This window comes from Watersipora subatra, chromosome 4 (assembly GCF_963576615.1).
Source record: "Watersipora subatra chromosome 4, tzWatSuba1.1, whole genome shotgun sequence".
Taxonomy (NCBI): domain Eukaryota; kingdom Metazoa; phylum Bryozoa; class Gymnolaemata; order Cheilostomatida; family Watersiporidae; genus Watersipora; species Watersipora subatra.
Window position 1 is genome coordinate 29,204,247 of NC_088711.1, and position 18,837 is coordinate 29,223,083.

General features: G+C 35.4%; 2 protein-coding genes across 2 annotated transcripts in view; one reads left to right on the forward strand and one right to left on the reverse strand.

Moving 5' to 3' along the window:
* Positions 1-15,033, forward strand: part of LOC137393482 (phosphatidylinositol 4-phosphate 3-kinase C2 domain-containing subunit alpha-like) — a 79,750-nt gene extending 64,717 nt beyond the window's left edge. The window contains exons 22-28 of the mRNA XM_068080056.1: positions 1,557-1,758; positions 1,927-2,063; positions 6,173-6,278; positions 6,409-6,490; positions 11,979-12,085; positions 13,171-13,296; positions 14,394-15,033. Of these exons, the coding sequence (XP_067936157.1) occupies positions 1,557-1,758; positions 1,927-2,063; positions 6,173-6,278; positions 6,409-6,490; positions 11,979-12,085; positions 13,171-13,296; positions 14,394-14,576 (943 nt within the window). The 3' untranslated portion in view covers positions 14,577-15,033. The remainder of the gene's footprint in view (positions 1-1,556; positions 1,759-1,926; positions 2,064-6,172; positions 6,279-6,408; positions 6,491-11,978; positions 12,086-13,170; positions 13,297-14,393) is intronic.
* A 183-nt stretch (positions 15,034-15,216) lies between these two features.
* Positions 15,217-18,484, reverse strand: LOC137394804 (protein starmaker-like). The gene is made up of 3 exons (XM_068081573.1): positions 17,556-18,484; positions 16,492-16,548; positions 15,217-15,631 (listed from the first exon to the last, which is right to left on the reverse strand). Exons 1-3 carry the CDS (start codon positions 18,303-18,305, stop codon positions 15,626-15,628), a joined length of 813 nt encoding a protein of 270 aa, XP_067937674.1. The 5' UTR covers positions 18,306-18,484; the 3' UTR covers positions 15,217-15,625.
* Positions 18,485-18,837: the final 353 nt, after the last annotated feature.

The following is an 18,837-nucleotide window of genomic DNA, read 5'->3' on the forward strand; positions in this document are numbered from 1 at the left end:
TCAAAAATCAGAGACAAGATTGTCGACAATTCAGCTGAGAATGTGATTTTTCGAACCGTTTTGAACAAACATGCTGATACAAAAACAAGTTTTGGTGTTTTAATTGAATAAGCTAGATGCATTTTTATAAAAAATAGCCTTAGTATTTTGTTAAATGTCTGAACTAGCATGATCAGAGAAATCCCACCAATGGCGTTTAAAAGTACAAGTTACTATTTGGATTTATAAAAGGTCTTTAAAAATAAAACAATAACACTGTCAAGGTTACGTTTCAAAAATGTACGTAAGCATTGCACACAACGGCAGAATCTCATAGTTTGTCAGTACATTACATAGCCTTCAAGCAAACCAATTTGTTGTCTTTTAGTCTGGAGTTGTCGCCGGTTTGTCTGCCGTGTCGCCTTTCCGTTTGAAGTTGTCGCCTTTTGAACCGAAAGTGACGCCTAAGTGTCTGTCGCCCTATTGACTGTCGCCCAAAAGTCCAGTTACCGATCAGATTACGACTAGATGATTAGACCAAACTGAAGCGAAACTGTTAAGTATCGAGCATCTATATTTGATAAGGGCTTTCCGGTAAAACCCAAAGTGTTTGTCATAAACTAGTGCTGCGAAACATTTTACATTTAGCCTCTTATTGGCCTTTCATTTCACGTGATAACATCATGTGTCAAAAAAATTACCACGTCGAGTTGATTACGCCATCAAAATAAAGAGGTTCCAAACTACGTAAATTTTGTTGCAACTCAACCTTTAACAATCGACATCGTTTATTTTGTAATAAGAACTCACTGTGCATCTCGCATGTGCGCACAGGAAGTTACATTATAGTCTCAAACAGGAAGTACAATATGAATGTAAACACAACAGTATATATAGGAGACTCAAAGTTAAAGATAAATTCACCTCCATTCTCCTATTTTCCTCTACAGCATAACGCAGCTGACGCCTGCCAGCTCTAACCATAAGCTGTCTGCCCTAATCTTTAACCACCTGATGCTCAGAAAACCTTGAGTCACTCTCGCTGGAACTAGCGGTATAGTTACAATTCTGTTTTTTGTTAATAAAATGTGTTGATGCAGTAATTCATTAAATTAACGATCTCAATTAATTCAGTAATGCCTGATCTAGTGATTGAGTAAAATCCCTAGCATCTTCAAAATGAGCATCTTCGAAATCACAGACAGCGCGTTTTACGAGCGATAACATTTATTATGACCTATATAAAAATGTCGTGCTGATGATCGGCTAAAGAAGAGATCTTATATTGATCGCTCGTGGACTCTTTTCACAGGTATCACTATACACGTCAAGAATAAAGCACCTGCTCGAATTTGATCGTTTTAAAAGATGGCCTCACTCAAACGCATATATCTCTGGACAGGGTTGGTCTACAAAGACAAAAATGGCACCAAATTGTAGCTGATGTTTTAGTCTTTTATTGGTCTTAATTTCACTTGATCAACCTTTTTGACGTAATCACATCTTTAAGACAGCTGAGCAGAGGAACCTGCTGCGGTCTATCGATTATATGATTAACACGTGTTCATCATATGTAGGATGATAGAGGTGAGTCTAAAGTCAAGGTTCGTCCAGTTGAACTTCTTTGTTCACAACTGGAGACAGCGCAAGTCTTCGAGACGTGATAAGGAGAAGCTCCTTTCCTTTATCCCATCCAGTTACAGCATGGCCACTGATGGCCGTATCATCAATGTAGAAATATTTGACTACCAGAAAAGATCTCAACCCGAAAAGCACTATGTGAGTTAATGCTTTTTATTTGTTATATTCCTCTTCAAGCTTAGCTTTGAGTCATTTTTCTTTTTAAAAGTTTCCTTAAATTTACTTATTTTTTATTAAATTTAAAGGTAAATATACATGTTAGGCAGGGTTAAGACATTTCATCACGAAATGTTTATTTTTCTGTAGATATACATAATAAAGGTACATCGTCAAAACCGGAAGGATCCAACTCTCGTGCTTCGGAGGTATTCTGAGTTTCAAGAGTTTTATGGCAAACTAGTTGATCTCTTTCCACTGGCTAACGTTCCAAGACTGCCTGGCAGGTGGGCTCACATATAATTACTATGGTTTCTTGTCTCTTTTCTCCTTATTGGATGAGTTGATAACTAAATACATTATATCAGTCTTAGTTTCAGCTGTCTCAGAAGAATTATATAACAGTTGTATTAAGGAAGCTTGTATGTCTGTATTCTATGATGAATGCGTACTCTATGATAAAATACGTACTCTATGATGAAATACATACTCTACGATGAAATACATACTCTATGACGAAATCGCGTACTCTATGACGAAATCGCGTACTCTACGATGAAATACGTACTCTATGATGAAATACGTACTCTATGATGAAATGTGTACTCTATGATGAAATACGTACTCTATGATGAAATGCGTACTCTATGATGAAATGCGTACTCAATGATGAAATGCGTAATTTATGATGAAATACGTACTCTATGATGAAATGCATACTCTATGATGAAATGCAAGCCACCAAAGAGAGGCATCTATGATTGTGAAGACCAGAAGTCACCAAATTGTAATATAGAATTCCGTAAAACTTCATGAGTAATCTACAGAGGTGCTATACTAGAAAATCACTGTATCGTTCCTTGGAAGGCACATTCGGTAGTACCAATAAATACTTGTATTATTTCTTATTCTATATTATTTCTTATTTTATGTTGTTTTATATGTAGGTATCAAGACTGTGATTGCTTTTATCAGTTTGTGTAACAACTACAGCTAAATGCAATGTTTATGGGAAAATTGATAAAATGTTAATACTACGCACTGTGTGAAAGCTTCAACACCGCTATAACTACGCACTGTGTGAGAGCTTCAACACCGCTATTACTACTCCTTGTGTGACAGCTTCAACACCGCTATTACTACTCCTTGTGTGACAGCTTCAACACAGCTATAACTACGCACTGTGTGAGAGCTTCAACACAGCTATAACTATAGACTGTGTGAGAGCTTCAACACAGCTATAACTACTCACTGTGTGAGAGCTTCAATGTATGAGCCCCTGATGTATGAGCCCTTAATGTATGAGCCTCTGATGTATGAGCCCCTGATGTATGAGCCCCTGATGCATGAGCCCCTGATGTGTGAGCCCCTGATGTATGAGCCCCTGATGTATGAGCCCCTGATGTATGAGCTCCTGATGTATGAGCCCCTGATGTATGAGCCCCTGATGTATGAGCCCCTGATGTATGAGCCCCTGATGTATGAGCCCCTGATGTATGAGCCCCTGATGTATGAGCACCTGATGTATGAGCCCCTGATGTATGAGCCCCTGATGTATGAGCCCGTGTGTTTGTCAAGTGTTTGTCAAGTCCTTTCAACGATAATTGGTTAAATCTATTATTCCTGAAAGTAGTTCCCATATATTGAACTTACTCAAAATGGCAAATTCGAAAAAAGGTTTATTGAAAAATATTCTTTTATACGAAGATTTATTTAAAAATATTCCACAGTATGGGTATTGTAAAATTTTTTATGAAGTATCAATAATATTGATAAGCTTGCTTGTCTAATCTAGTTACCTAGCAACCTGTCTAATCACTACAGTATCAGCACTTTCTTGTTAGGGTCTTGCAACATCAGCATGTACAGCTACCGCAGTATCAGCACTTCCTTGTTAGTGTCTTGCAACATCAGCATGTACAACTACCACAGCATCAGCACTTCCTTGTTTGTGTCTTGCAACATCAACATGTACAACTACCACAGTATCAGCACTTTCTTGTTAGTGTCTTGCAACATCAACATGTACAACTACCACAGTATCAGCACTTTCTTGTTAGTGTCTTGCAACATCAACATGTACAACTACCACAGTATCAGCACTTTATTGTTAGTGTCTTGCAACATCAACATGTACAACTACCACAGTATCAGCACTTTCTTATTACCTTTTTCCAAGAATAATGAGCTGAAATCACATGTGTAGCTTTGATCGATGCTTTGTAGGTCAAGGTAAAGTGGGCGTTTTCTACTTAATCAAGCTTCGTGACACAAAAAATGTATATTTGAGTATGTCATAGGAAGAACTGCGCTTAAGGTTGCATTTATTTTATTGATGTTGTTTGTCATGTAAAGGCGCACTTTCTTTGCGATACGTGGGAAAGTGTTTTTATAGTTAAACTAGCTGTGCTACCTGGCGTTGCTCGGGTAATAAAAGTCTTTGGACAGAAAATTGATTTGTATTTAACATATAACAACGTTTGCCATTCTAACTTTCAAACTACATATCATGAGAAGTGGTTTTGTGGAGTTGAAATGTTTTTATTTTCTCTCTTAATTTATTTCAATTTTAATAATTATTAATATTTTACGTTTTATATTGAGCCTCTTATTGGTCCTTTATTTTGTGTAATAACATCACGTGTCAAAATACTAATCACGTGGAGTTGAGTATGTCATCGAAATATAGTGCAGGACAATTAAATAAATTCAATTAATTTAATTGTCCTGCACAAAACCTCTTCCTCATGATAGAAAGTTTGAAAGTTACAGTTGTTTGACAAAGTTTGAAAACCTTTAGAGTTTTTATTTTTTCTCAATTTAACTGTAAAGGTTTTCAAACTTTGTCAAAAACTGTAACTTTCAAACTTCATATCATGAGGAAAAGGTTTTGTACAGTAGAATTAAATTAAAAATAAATAAAACAACTGTAGGCGTTTTCAAACATTTGTAAGTTTAAAATTTCATAACTTGAAAGAGGTTTTTGTTGAAATAAATTAGAAGAAAAAGTATAAATGTAAACGTGTTTAAATGTAAGTGTGAACTCATTAGAGAGTAATGGCTAAATATAGTCTATTTCACTACGATTGCACTCGAAAATTATTTGGTATACAATTATATGATTTCAGTTCGTTTCAGTGTTGGCATGCGAATATTTTGTAGGCTATAGACGTATATAGAGCGGTATCGAAACCCATAGTCGTAATTTAATGCAATCACCTCTTGGTAAAAATCATCATCATTAAAAATAGTACCAAAATACTATGTTAAACTTAGTAACTATAGGTACCTGCAATGACTTTGGTGCATTTTGTGGTTATGACCTGCAAGATAATATAACATTACAATGTACTACGTGGGGAGTTCTTACCTTTGAGACAGACGTGCAACCTAAACGCTGAATCTAACTTAAATGAATTTAGTTTACTAAACACATACTTGAAGGAAGTTTTAGTATGTATTTTATATAGCTGTGCGATATGGATTTTCTGCATTTCGATACGATATGTAATAAATATTTATGATATTGATATTCGATACGATATTTGCATTGCTAATGACTAAAGAATGACGTTAGGTTTTTCAGTGAGATAAATGAAGACTGTATTGTAATGAAACCGAATGTTAGAAAACAACTATTTTGAAATGAAAACAATTTACTCCAAACAAAAAACACCAAAACAAACTACTGCTCAACACAAATGAATACAACAAAATGGAAATCCAAGTACAACTTTCTACAGTTACAACAAATTTTTTCGCGAGGAACAGTCATTGCTGATTTCTAGTATTGCAGTATAAAGCCAGAGTTCCATCTCTCTCTTTAACCTCATTGAAAAACTTTCATGGGCGTTCGATGACTTTCTTGCTGCCATGATTAATGTGTAGTGGTAATAGCATTTCTGGCTGTGCATCTAATTAGTTTTGACACTGCAAGCAATAAATTGTGCATAAAATGTGGTAAATATTTATTGTTTAATTATAAATGATGCTTTATTAACAATATAAACAAATTGGCCAAAAATATTGCCCTATCATTGCCCTAACAAAAAAGATGAAGAAGCATCGTGTTGTATATGCTTAGATTCCAAAATATTTCTTAACAGAAACATTGTAATGTGTGGATGCAATGCTAAAATAATAGCTATAGCTGGACAATCACCACACACGAATACACACACAAACTTTGAGAAATATAGATGCTTGGAATACCTTTGTAAACTAGTAAAACTTTTCAAGTTCATCATTGATATGGAAGTTGCTCAAAGAGAAATCTGAAAATTGTAATTATTCCATCAGTTTTTTTTTCAATATGGTTTCTCTCAACGGTGATTCCCACTTACCACTTTCACCAGAAGGTAGAAAGGGTGGAATTTTAATGTGATTTGTTGTACAGGGTTGTGCTTGGCCGGACTCATGTGCAAAAAGTAGCCGAGAAACGCAAGGTTGAGTTGGAGATTTTCCTTAGAGAGTTGTTGATGCTTGCCAAAGAAATATCTGAGGTAGGCTGGCATCTATCTACTAGTCGTTTCACCACAACCCGCTCAACTTATTGCAAGTATGGCTTAGACTAGCATCTTCCTTCACTGTCTGTCTGTCTGTCTGACCACCTGTTTGCATTGTATTTGACAGCATGATCTGCTCTACACATTCTTTCATCCGATGTTACGCGATGAAGCTGAACCCGTAGTCGCCGAGGCAACTGCATTCACTGGTAGGTTAGGTTTTGATTTTATTGTCCATACCTCTTCAGATCGCTATGAAAAATAGCCAGTATTATAAGTATATATCATGCTAATATTTTTTCACATGATGCCTTAGTTGTTTCTCTGATCAAATATAGAGTTTTCAAAAATCTAGAGCTACATGCTTCTGTACACAGAGTGCAAGATAATCGCAGTTCTTCGATGCATGTTGTTACAGAGTTGTAGAAAACTGACTGTAGTAATAGTTAATTGATCAACTCAGTTCTTCAAATGTCTCAGTCAAGGAACAATAGTTTGTCAACTGTTTGCATAAGTCAACAAACTTGGTTCGCAACATACTATTTACTTCTGGACACTTACTGATTGTGTGACATTCAGCTCAATTCTAAACCGCTGGCTGTTTGCTCTGTTCACCTTTATGTAAAATACAATTCCAATACAGTAATTTTAATTGGTTATGTACAGAGGCCACTGTGCATTTGAGGCATTTACTGTATGTTACCAAGTGATTGTCCCACGACCCAACGAGTGGAGTGAAGTTTGAGAGTTTTTATGATAAATGCATGTGCACACAACTTACGAAAATTATTCATCAACATCGTCGCCAACCCTTGTATCGAAATCTCATCAACAAATTCAACCATTTTTTTGTAGTCGTTAAAGTATAATAACGATACAAAACACATATAAACCTATTTAAATATGTTACCAAGTCTTTGAAATGTTACTGAAATATCTTAAAACTAACCCGTCTGATCAGATTATACATAAATAGACAGATTATTTCGGCCAAAATCTTTATTAAAACTGACCAAGCCTTACTTTTATCAAAATTAAGACCGACAAATGAAACGCCGAGCGACAGAGAATAGAACCGTCAAGTTGTGCGCATTTCACAGAAAATAAAGTGCACATTTCACCAGTCTATAGCATTGTCGAACTGCCGAAGGTTTCTGTAATTAACGTAGAAGTACAGAAATCGTTTCTTTTTTGCCGATTTCAAAGTAACTGACATTTTGGAAACTTTTGAGTACTTTGGTATTCTAACTGATGTCAAAAGCAGTGAAAGTAAAGGAAATGACGATGATATTTTTTCCAACGATTCTTATGAGATTATTACAATATTTAATTATAAGTTTGGATGACTATAATTGAAGTGTAGTAGTCACACTAAAAACATCGATGATGGGCAATATGTTACTGTTATTATTTTTTCTAAATAGTTTTGTTAAATAGATTTTCTAAAAATCTATGTATCACAACTTCTTGATATTGTTAGCTATGATGTTTTTAAATGTAAACAAAATTGTGCATTGGTTTTCTATTATTACTGTATTAATAATATTGGTTATTCTAATAATATCAGTGCATTTTACTTCTAATATTGCATTTCTCCTATTGCAAGGGGAGAAATATAAACATATAATCTTTTCCTTTCATCATTGCTGTTTGTCATGACTAAACACTTTTTTAAATAGTTTTTCCAAAAATCTATATAAATATCACAACTTCTTGATATTGTTAGCTATGACGTTTTGAATTGTAAACAAAATTGTGCATTGGTTTTCTATTATTACTATACTAGAAATTCCACTGTCATACAGCCCACGACCAAAGAGATGGCCAGAGATATTGGCAAAAAAAGAAAGGGTACTGATGGTTGAGAAATGCAATATTAGCAGTCAAATGACCCTGCAGTGCAATAGGATAACTGCAATGGTAGCTGTAATGTACTGGGTGTGGGTGTTATTATATACAACAAACAGCAATAATGAATGGAAAAGATGTTTATATTTTCCCCCTGCAATAGGAGAAATGCAATATTGGCCAATATTAGAAGTAAAATGCACTGATATTCTTAGAATAATCAATATTATTAATATAGTAATAATAGAAAACCAATACACAATTTTGTTTACATTTCAAAACATCATAAGTAGCAATATCGAGAAGTTGTGGTATTTATATAGATTTTTAGAAAATATATTTAAAAAGTGTTTGGTCATGACAAACAACAACAATGAAAGGAAAATATTACACGTTTATATCTCTCCCTTGCAATAGGAGAAATGCAATGTTGGCCAATAGTATTAGTAAAATGCACTGATATTATATTATTAAAATAACCAATATTCCCACGACCACACGAGCGGAGCGGAAGTGTGGGAGTTTTTATGATAAATGCATGTGCACACAACCTACGAAAATTATTCATCAACAATGAGACGAACCCTCGTCAAGAAATTTCATCAACAAATTTAAGCATCGGAATTTAAAGTCGTTAAAGTATAATAACGATACAAAACACATTTAAACCTATTTAAATATGTTACCAAGTCTTTGTAAACCTACGATAATATCTTAAAACTTACCCATCTGATCGGATTATACACAAATAGACAGATTAATTTGAACAAAAATTGCCACAAAAAGCTTGAAAAGCTCGGTTTAATAAAAGTTAAGACCGAAAATTGAAACGCCAATAAAGCCGTGCGACCAATTGTAGAACTATTTAGTAGTGCGTATTTCACGAGAAAACCGTGCTCATTTCATCAGTCTATGACATTTTTTACTTGTAATCGAATTTATTCAAAGGTTTCTGTAATAAACGTAGACCGTTTGAGGCGTAGACCGATTTACACGTACGAAATTGTGGTACACAGTTTATCAGCCTGTGTTTTTTTGTCCAATAACCGAAGGTTTCATTATTTGAAACGTTAGCCGAAATTCTTTACAACTTATGTACAAGCTAGGGCCGAACTTCAACACCCCTTCATGACGAGAACATTTTTTATTTTGCTACAGTTTTAGACGCGTGAATGCTCCTACTGGCTTTCCGTTAAAGATCGCTTATCAAAACCATTCTACATTCAACGCAACCAACTTTCAAACTGTGTATAGTACACAGTAGCTTGCCATTTTACTTCTAATTTTGCATTTCAGAGTTATAATAAACATATTTCTTTATTGTTGTTGAATTACATACATTACAGTAAATTAGGCCTACAGCTTTATAACACTTTTATAACAGCTTTTATTTTGCTGCAGTTTGCAGAAATCTTCGAGACGCGTGAACGCTCATAGGTTTTCTATTATTGCTGTATTACTATATTAAAAATATTGGTTATTTTAATAATATAATATCAGTGCATTTTACTTATAATATTGGCCAACATTGCATTTCTCCTATTGCAAGGGAGAGATATAAACGTGTAATATTTTCCTTTCATTGTTGTTGTTTGTCATGACCAAACACTTTTTAAATATATTTTCTAAAAATCTATATAAATACCACAACTTCTCGATATTGCTACTTATGACGTTTTGAAATGTAAACAAAATTGTGCATTGGTTTTCTATTATTACTATATTAATAACATTGATTATTCTAAGAATATCAGTGCATTTTACTTCTAATATTGGCCAATATTGCATTTCTCCTATTGCAGGGGGAAAATATAAACATCTTTTCCATTCATTATTGCTGTTTGTTGTATATAATAACACCCACACCCAGTACATTACAGCTACCATTGCAGTTATCCTATCGCACTGCAGGGTCATTTGACTGCTAATATTGCATTTCTCAACCATCAGTACCCTTTCTTTTTTTGCCAATATCTCTGGCCATCTCTTTGGTCGTGGGCTGTATGACAGTGGAATTTCTAGTTTTAATATAGTAATACAGCAATAATAGAAAACCTATGAGCGTTCACGCGTCTCGAAGGTTTCTGCAAACTGCAGCAAAATAAAAGCTGTTATAAAAGTGTTATAAAGCTGTAGGCCTAATTTACTGTAATGTATGTAATTCAACAACAATAAAGAAATATGTTTATTATAACTCTGAAATGCAAAATTAGAAGTAAAATGGCAAGCTACTGTGTACTATACACAGTTTGAAAGTTGGTTGCGTTGAATGTAGAATGGTTTTGATAAGCGATCTTTAACGGAAAGCCAGTAGGAGCATTCACGCGTCTAAAACTGTAGCAAAATAAAAATGTTCTCGTCATGAAGGGGCGTTCGGCCCTAGCTTGTACATAAGTCGTAAAGAATTTCGGCTAACGTTTCAAATAATGAAACCTTCGGTTATTGGACAAAAAAACACAGGCTGATAAACTGTGTACCACAATTTCGTACCTGTAAATCGGTCTACGCCTCAAACGGTCTACGTTTATTACAGAAACCTTCGAATAAATTCGATTACAAGTAAAAAATGCCATAGACTGATGAAATGAGCACGGTTTTCTCGTGAAATACGCACTACTAAATAGTTCTACAATCGGTCGCACGGCTTTATTGGCGTTTCAATTTTCGGTCTTAACTTTTATTAAACCGAGCTTTTCAAGCTTTTTGTGGCAATTTTCGTTCAAATTAATCTGTCTATTTGTGTATAATCCGATCAGATGGGTAAGTTTTAAGATATTATCGTAGGTTTACAAAGACTTGGTAACATATTTAAATAGGTTTAAATGTGTTTTGTATCGTTATTATACTTTAACGACTTTAAATTCCGATGCTTAAATTTGTTGATGAAATTTCTTGACGAGGGTTCGTCTCATTGTTGATGAATAATTTTCGTAAGTTGTGTGCACATGCATTTATCATAAAAACTCCCACACTTCCGCTCCGCTCGTGTGGTCGTGGGATTAATAATATTGGTTATTCTAATAATATCAGTGCATTTTACTTATAATATTGCATTTGTCCTATTGCAGAGGGAGAGATATAAACATATAATCTTTTCCTTTCATTATTGCTGTTTGTTGTATATAATAACACCCACACCCAGTACATTACAGCTACCCTTGCAGTTATCCTATTGCACTGCAGTGCCATTTGACTGCTAATATTGCATTTCTCAACCATCAGTATCCTTTCTTTTTTCAATATCACTTTGGTCGTGGGCTGTATGACAGGGGAGTTTCTAGTGTATTTACTTGTGTCACTGTATACGTTACCAAGTGATTGTGTATTTACTTGTGTCACTGTATACGTTACCAAGTGATTGTGTATTTACTTGTGTCACTGTATACGTTACTAAGTGATTGTGTATTTACTTGTGTCACTGTATACGTTACCAAGCGTAATGATATTTCATAGGCAAGCTGTTAACTAGCAAAATATAAACAATTTGTGGGTAAATACTTTGTCTGAATGTCTTATAATTGAATGACACCATTGAATAATTACCATGAATTTTGGATTTCTTCGTTCTTGTCTATTCACTCATGTCTGGGTTGTTCTCTGAAACTGTTATTGCCATGCTTGCCAAAGACTAACTATTGTTACATCAGTGTTACGCTGTTGTTACACTCACCTTATACTGTCGTTACGCTGTTGTTACACTCACCTTATACTGTCGTTACGCTGTTGTTGCATTGTTGCGAACACTATTGTTAAAATATTGCTACACTCCTGTTACACTGTTAAACCATTATTACACTATTGTTACACTGATCCAACTTTTGCAAATTCAGTTATTAGCGTTTTCTCTAGATAATGCCTTGAGACCGAACATTAAGAATATCAAAGGCGAAGTGCTCTTGTCCATGCAGTACAAGTGGAACGCTCTGCACATTTTGGTCAAGCATGCTAGGGATGTGGTGAGTCTCCATAAAGCCTTTTTCCACTATCAATGCTTTTGTCTGAGATAATTTGGCATATAGACAAATGTCTGTGTGTTTATATATGGAAATGCTATGGACTATCAACTTACAGTTTGTTATATTTCTATCACTGTTAGATAAATTACCGTATGTCTCTAGTAAGACATGTAACAGTAGTAGGAATGTAACAGTAGTAGGACATATAACAGTAGTAGGACATGTAACACTAGTAGGACATGTAACAGTAGTAGGACATGTAACACTAGTAGGACATGTAACAGTAGTAGGACATGTAACACTAGTAGGACATGTAACAGCAGTAGGAATGTAACATTAGCGAAATCTGTAACACTAGTAGGACATGTAACATTTGTATGACATGCAACATTAGTAGAACATGTAACAGTGGTGGGACATGTAACACTAGTAGGACATGTAACAGTAGCTGGACATGTAACAGTAGTAGGACATGTAACACTAGTAGGACATGTAACAGTAGTAGGACATGTAACACTAGTAGGACATGTAACACTAGTAGGACATGTAACAGTAGTAGGAATGTAACACTAGTAGGACATGTAACACTAGTAGGACATGTAACAGCAGTAGGAATGTAACATTAGCGAAATCTGTAACACTAGTAGGACATGTAACATTTGTATGACATGCAACATTAGTAGAACATGTAACAGTGGTGGGACATGTAACACTAGTAGGACATGTAACAGTAGCTGGACATGTAACAGTAGTAGGACATGTAACACTAGTAGGACATGTAACAGTAGTAGGACATGTAACACTTGTAGGACATGTAACAGTAGTAGGACATGTAACAGTAGTAGGACATGTAACAGTAGTAGGACATGTAACACTAGTAGGACATGTAACAGTAGTAGGGCATGTAACACTTGTATGACATGTAACAGTAGTAGGACATGTAACACTAGTAGATTAGTAGAGTGTTTTATTTCAATCTCTGGTAGAATCGCGTAGAGGGGAATGATTGAATCACATATGGCATTATGTTCTATAATAATTAATTAAGCATATCGTTGGCAGTACCATTATAGTCATTATTATAGGGCAATGAGAGTGGAGACCGGCCTAACCCATATGTCAAAATGTATCTACTGCCTGACCCTACTAAAACTTCAAAACGAAAAACAAAAGTGTCACGTTCAACGTTTCATCCAGTTTACAATGAGATGGTAAGTAGGTTGTTGTTTACTGCGCTCTCAGATGGCACAGGGTCTATGGTAAGCATGTTTATGGTTGCCATTGCGTGAGCCAGTCAATGCACTCTGTATGATAAAATAATATGCTTTCATTCTGGACCCTAAACCATTATTGCTGATCGGCGACTTTTTATGTACAAAATTTGATGAATGTCGATGATTTATCAAAGTTTTGCAAACCTTGACAAGTGCCAAAATCATCAGATTTTTGGCAGAAATGAGTTTTTATGGTGACACTGAAGAAGCAATTGTTTGCTTTGGACTAGACTTCTCTTTGCTTCCGTGTGTTCCATATACTTCTATGTACTCCATATACTTCTATGTACTCCATATACTTCTATGTACTTCATATACTTCTATGTACTCCATATACTTCTATGTACTCCATATACTTCTATGTACTTCATATACTTCTATGTACTCCATATACTTCTATGTACTTCATATACTTCTATGTACTCCATATACTCCTATGTACTCCTATGTAGTCCATATATACACCATATAATTCTATATAATCATGTATACACCAACATTCATCTTATACACATATATAATCCATATATTATTTACTCCATTTATTCCTGTATACTCCATACATATGTACTTTTGTTCTTACTGTGTTATGTAAATTCACATCAGAATGCTTTCATAATTCCCCACAAATTTTTTTTATAGACACGGTAAAGTGTTATACTTCAAGATATATTTAGAAGGGTGCTAAACTTTGAGATATATTTAGAAGGGTGCTAGACTGAGGTATATTTAGAAGGGTGCTAGTCTTTGAGATATATTTAGGAGGGTGCTAGTCTTTGAGATATATTTAGAAGGGTGCTAGACTTGGAGATATATTTAGATGGGTGCTAGTCTTTGAGATATATTTAGGAGAGTGCTAGTCTTTGAGATATATTTAGAAGGGTGCTAGTCTTTGAGATATATTTAGGAGGGTGCTAGTCTTTGAGATATATTTAGAAGGGTGCTAGTCTTTGAGATATATTTAGATGGGTGCTAGTCTTTGAGATATATTTAGAAGGGTGCTAAACTTTGAGATATATTTAATCCTTTATTAGTTTGAATACCGACTGCCTATGAGGGAGGTGCGTGAGCGAACCCTTCAGGTGACGGTTTGGAGTGCAGAACTAACAGGAAATGAATTTCTCGGAGCTGTCCACATAAGTCTCTATGAGGCAGACTTATCAAAAGAAGGGCTGGAGTGGCATAAACTGTCAACTTTGCTTTGCATCAAGACCTGATTATCACAGCTTTACTTAGATCTATTGAGTTACTTATATATTTCAAAGATATTCAAACAGTTTCATGGATGGAAAGGTTGGAAATAATAACAAACTTGCTAAAATTGTTTTCATTTCAATCTCCATTTAAATTTTGATTCTACGAATCCTATGTGTAAGAATGTTTTGAATACATGGATGTCTGTTGTTGTATCTTGTGATGTGATCCACAAGTTATGAACTAATCTGTTTTATTTATTTATTGTAAAACTGTGCTCATCTTTTAAATTTAAAATTTACTAGCCTCGTATTGCGGTTGTTTTTTATACTCTATCTATATTACTCCAAAGTGCTAGGGCATTGTCACGTGTTTCATGCATTTAAGCAATGCTCATTCAAATCAATGCTCCACGTTTTGTTTTTATTTTCCATCTATTTTTCATTTGTGCTTAAGAAATACAATTAACAAGCTTCTGCCTCTCCAGCTTCTATCATCAATTAAAAGTCACTTTGTTCAAGCAATTTTCATCTGTGCTATCTAGTTATATGAAAAGTAGAGTATATGATATTTTATTGTTAAATAAATTAGGCATATAAATATATAAAATTGTCGGAAGACCGTAGAATCTTCACAGAATATCAAATATGTTAACCAGCGAGTAAGATATTATCGATAAGAACATTAACAAGATCTGTTCATTATGCTTTTGGTAGACCCTTTTTCATAAGCCTTATTCAGAAATGGATTGTTGTGGTATATGTATGTACGCAAATGAAAAAAATAAAAAACCGTATGTAGAAATAAATATACATGCAGACAATAAGTCAGTGTGTAGAAATATTGGTAAGATAAATGAAGCTTTCTATGCATAGAGTAGAAGGATAAAAATCACTTCCTGAAAAGGAAGCATGTGTTCCGCTGTTCAGCACTATATAGCAAAACTACTACTGCCAACTCCATATCCCATTTGCTGTTGCCATGAAGGTCTCCTACCTTAATGAGGTCATGCTATAATAACTTTTCTAAAATTATAGAGCAGGAGCGAGGACGTGCGAATGTCTCGGCGAGTTCATCCCTACAAATGAAAAATAAGCACCGTGTCAATAAAGATGCTGGGTAATAAATTGCATAACCACATAAAATCTTTAGAATACTATCAACATTTTCCTATTAAGTTGATTAATAGGGAGGATTAGTGTTACCACAATTTTTAACAAATAGCTGTTCTATTGATGGCTACGCGCACTGTTCTATTGATGTTTGTTCTATTGATGGCTACGCGCACAATACGCCATAAAACCTAATGACTTGAACAAACGTTTAATAAATTTTACAGGTTTGTTTTTGCACCCCACCTCAATTATTTCTTTAAGACCAATAAATACTGTACAAACAGGTAGTTAACAAATCACAAGAGTAGTTAACAATCACGAGGGTAGTTAACAACCACAGGGGTAGTTAAAAAGCACAAGGGTAGTTAACAACCACAGGGGTAGTTAACTACACAAGGGTAGCTAACATGCACAAGGGTAATTAACAATCACGAGGGTAGTTAACAACCACAGGGGTAGTTAAAAAGCACAAGGGTAGTTAACAACCACAGGGGTAGTTAACTACACAAGGGTAGTTAACAACCACAGGGGTAGTTAACAACCACAGGGGTAGTTAACAACCACATGGGTAGTTAGCAACTACAGGGGTAGTTAGCAACCGCTGTGGTAGTTAACACGCACAAGGGTAGTTGACGCTTCTGTCTACCTTATCTGTGCTCACATGTATATGTTAGTCTAGCATGAATGTGTAGACTGTGTGTGCATATCCACTCTGCAGTATGTTCGTTCACAGCGCCCAAGGCTATGCAATACAGGTGCTATACCCCCAGCTAAGCATTGCAAAGTACTGGAGCCGCACAGAGAATAAAACTTATATAATTACCACCAACGCTTCAACAGGGTCGGTCAGAGTCACAGCATCACCACCATTGTTGTTATCCTAAAACATACATTCACAACGTATTTATAAATATAGAGATAAAATCATTATTGGGGTAAAATTTCAACGAATAACCCAATGTGTTGCGATTATTTTAAAGCCAGGACCAATGAAACTATTTGAAGGTGTAAACTTCACTTTTTATCATTATCGAATACAGAAAATGCAAGCTTACTATAATGGCTATGGAATGAATCCAAATGTATGATTAATAAAGTTTACCTTCCAACTCTTTTACACACAACTCTATAAGACACTTACAACTCTATAAGACACTTACAACTCTATAAGACACTTACAACTCTATAAGACACTTACAACTCTATAAGACACTTACAACTCTATAAGACACTTACAACTCTACAAGACACTTACAACTCTACAAGACACTTACAACTCTACAAGACACTTACAACTCTACCAGACACAACTCTACAAGACACTTACAACTCGATAAGACACTTACAACTCTATAAGACACTTACAACTCTATAAGACACTTACAACTCTATAAGACACTTACAACTCTACAAGACACTTACAACTCTACAAGACACTTACAACTCTGCAAGACACTTACAACTCTATAACACGCTTAAAACTCTATAACACGCTTACAACTCTATAACACGCTTACAACTCTATAACACACTTACAACCCTATTACACACTTACAACTCTATTACACACTTACAACTCTATAAGACACTTACAACTCTAAAAGACACTTACAACTCTAAAAGACACTTACAACTCTAAAAGACACAACTCTATAACACACTTACAACTCTATAACACGCTTACAACTCTATAACACACTTACAACTCTATTATACACTTACAACTCTATTACACACTTACAACTCTATAAGACACTTACACCTCTATAAGACACTTACAACTCTAAAAGACACTTACAACTCTAAAAGACACAACTCTATTACACACTTACAACTCTATTACACACTTTCAACTCTATTACACACTTTCAACTCTTACACACTTACATCTGTCTTGTCGGGTGTTTCCGCTCGTAACTGTTCTTCATCAGCCTTCGGTGCTTGCTCATTTCCAGAAAGTTCTTTTTCTGCATCTCCTTTTTCCTGCTCAGAATTGTCTCGCTCCCTGGCTGGAGTAGTGCTACCTGCTGTTTCAGCCGCCGCGGTTTGTTCAGCTACTTCTAACTCCTGCGCTGATGCATGAGTGTTATCTTCAACACTACCTTCATCTGTGTGGCTATTATCTGCAGCAATATCGCCAGCATTAACATTAACTTTTGCTGTATTCAAATCGTCAGCAACATGTTCATTTGCTGTGTTCGAACCATCTGCAACTTGTTGATCTGCTGCGTTCGCACTATCTCCAACTTGTTCGTCTGCTGCGTTCGCACTATCTCCAACTTGTTCGTCTGCTGCGTTCGCATTATCTCCAACTTGTTCGTCTGCTGCGTTCGCACTATCTACAACTTGTTTGTCTGCTGCCTTCACACTATCTGGAACATGTTCATCTTTGGTACTTGTGTTTTTTTCAGCGTCTCCTTGGTTCCCTTTACTTTCTCTAACATTTGTGTTATGTTCTTCTCTGTCAGTATAATCTGCAGAACTTTTTTCTGTTTTAGCGTTACTGTCTACAACAGAGTTTTCTGCATTATCAGTGTTTTCCTCTCTTGTAAGGCTTTCTGCTACAGTCTTATCTTCTACTACAATATTTCCATCATCAGCCTTCTTTGCCTCCGCTGGAGCAGCAGTAGCAGACATAGTTTCATTCTCGGAAGATGCCCTATTATGTTTCGAGTTTCCATCGGCATTTGTTTCATCCGCTACCTTGGCAGCCTCTTCAGTAGTTTCTATGTGATGCGACAGTGGTCTTTCATTCAAATCCCGTTCTGACGTTTTCTTCAACTCATCATCTTTGTGAGACTGAGGAGATAATTGGCTCTGCCTAGAGTCCACAAGAGATCGCGTTGAGTTATTTTCGTTGAATCCATGAGGAGATGGAGTGTCCATTGGATGGTCTCTACTTGGGGAGACATGTCTGGAGTCTTCTCCTGCTCGCTCGTACTCAGACTTAAGCTCTGAAAGTAAATAAATGATTATTCTAAAAGCGAAACATAAAGATTTTGAAGGAACAAACAGACTACACAAAAGTGTTAATGCCACTCAGCTGTTCATCAAATCGCTAAATCCATTAAGCATGCTTTCCATACCAGTTAGAAGATCTTAACATCAACTTTATGTCAAAAAACGCAGCGGTATGTGGCTTGGCAGCTTGTGTTTAAACCGATAATCC

What these genes read in the sequence shown, in the direction of transcription:
- LOC137394804 (XM_068081573.1), bottom strand. Translation starts at nt 18,305, where the DNA reads ATGTCTGCTACTGCTGCTCCAGCGGAGGCAAAGAAGGCTGATGATGGA. An exon ending in AAACACCCGACAAGACAGAT is followed by an intron (nt 16,549 to 17,555) that starts GTAAGTGTGTAA and finishes TGTATGTTTTAG; the next exon opens with GATAACAACAATGGTGGTGA.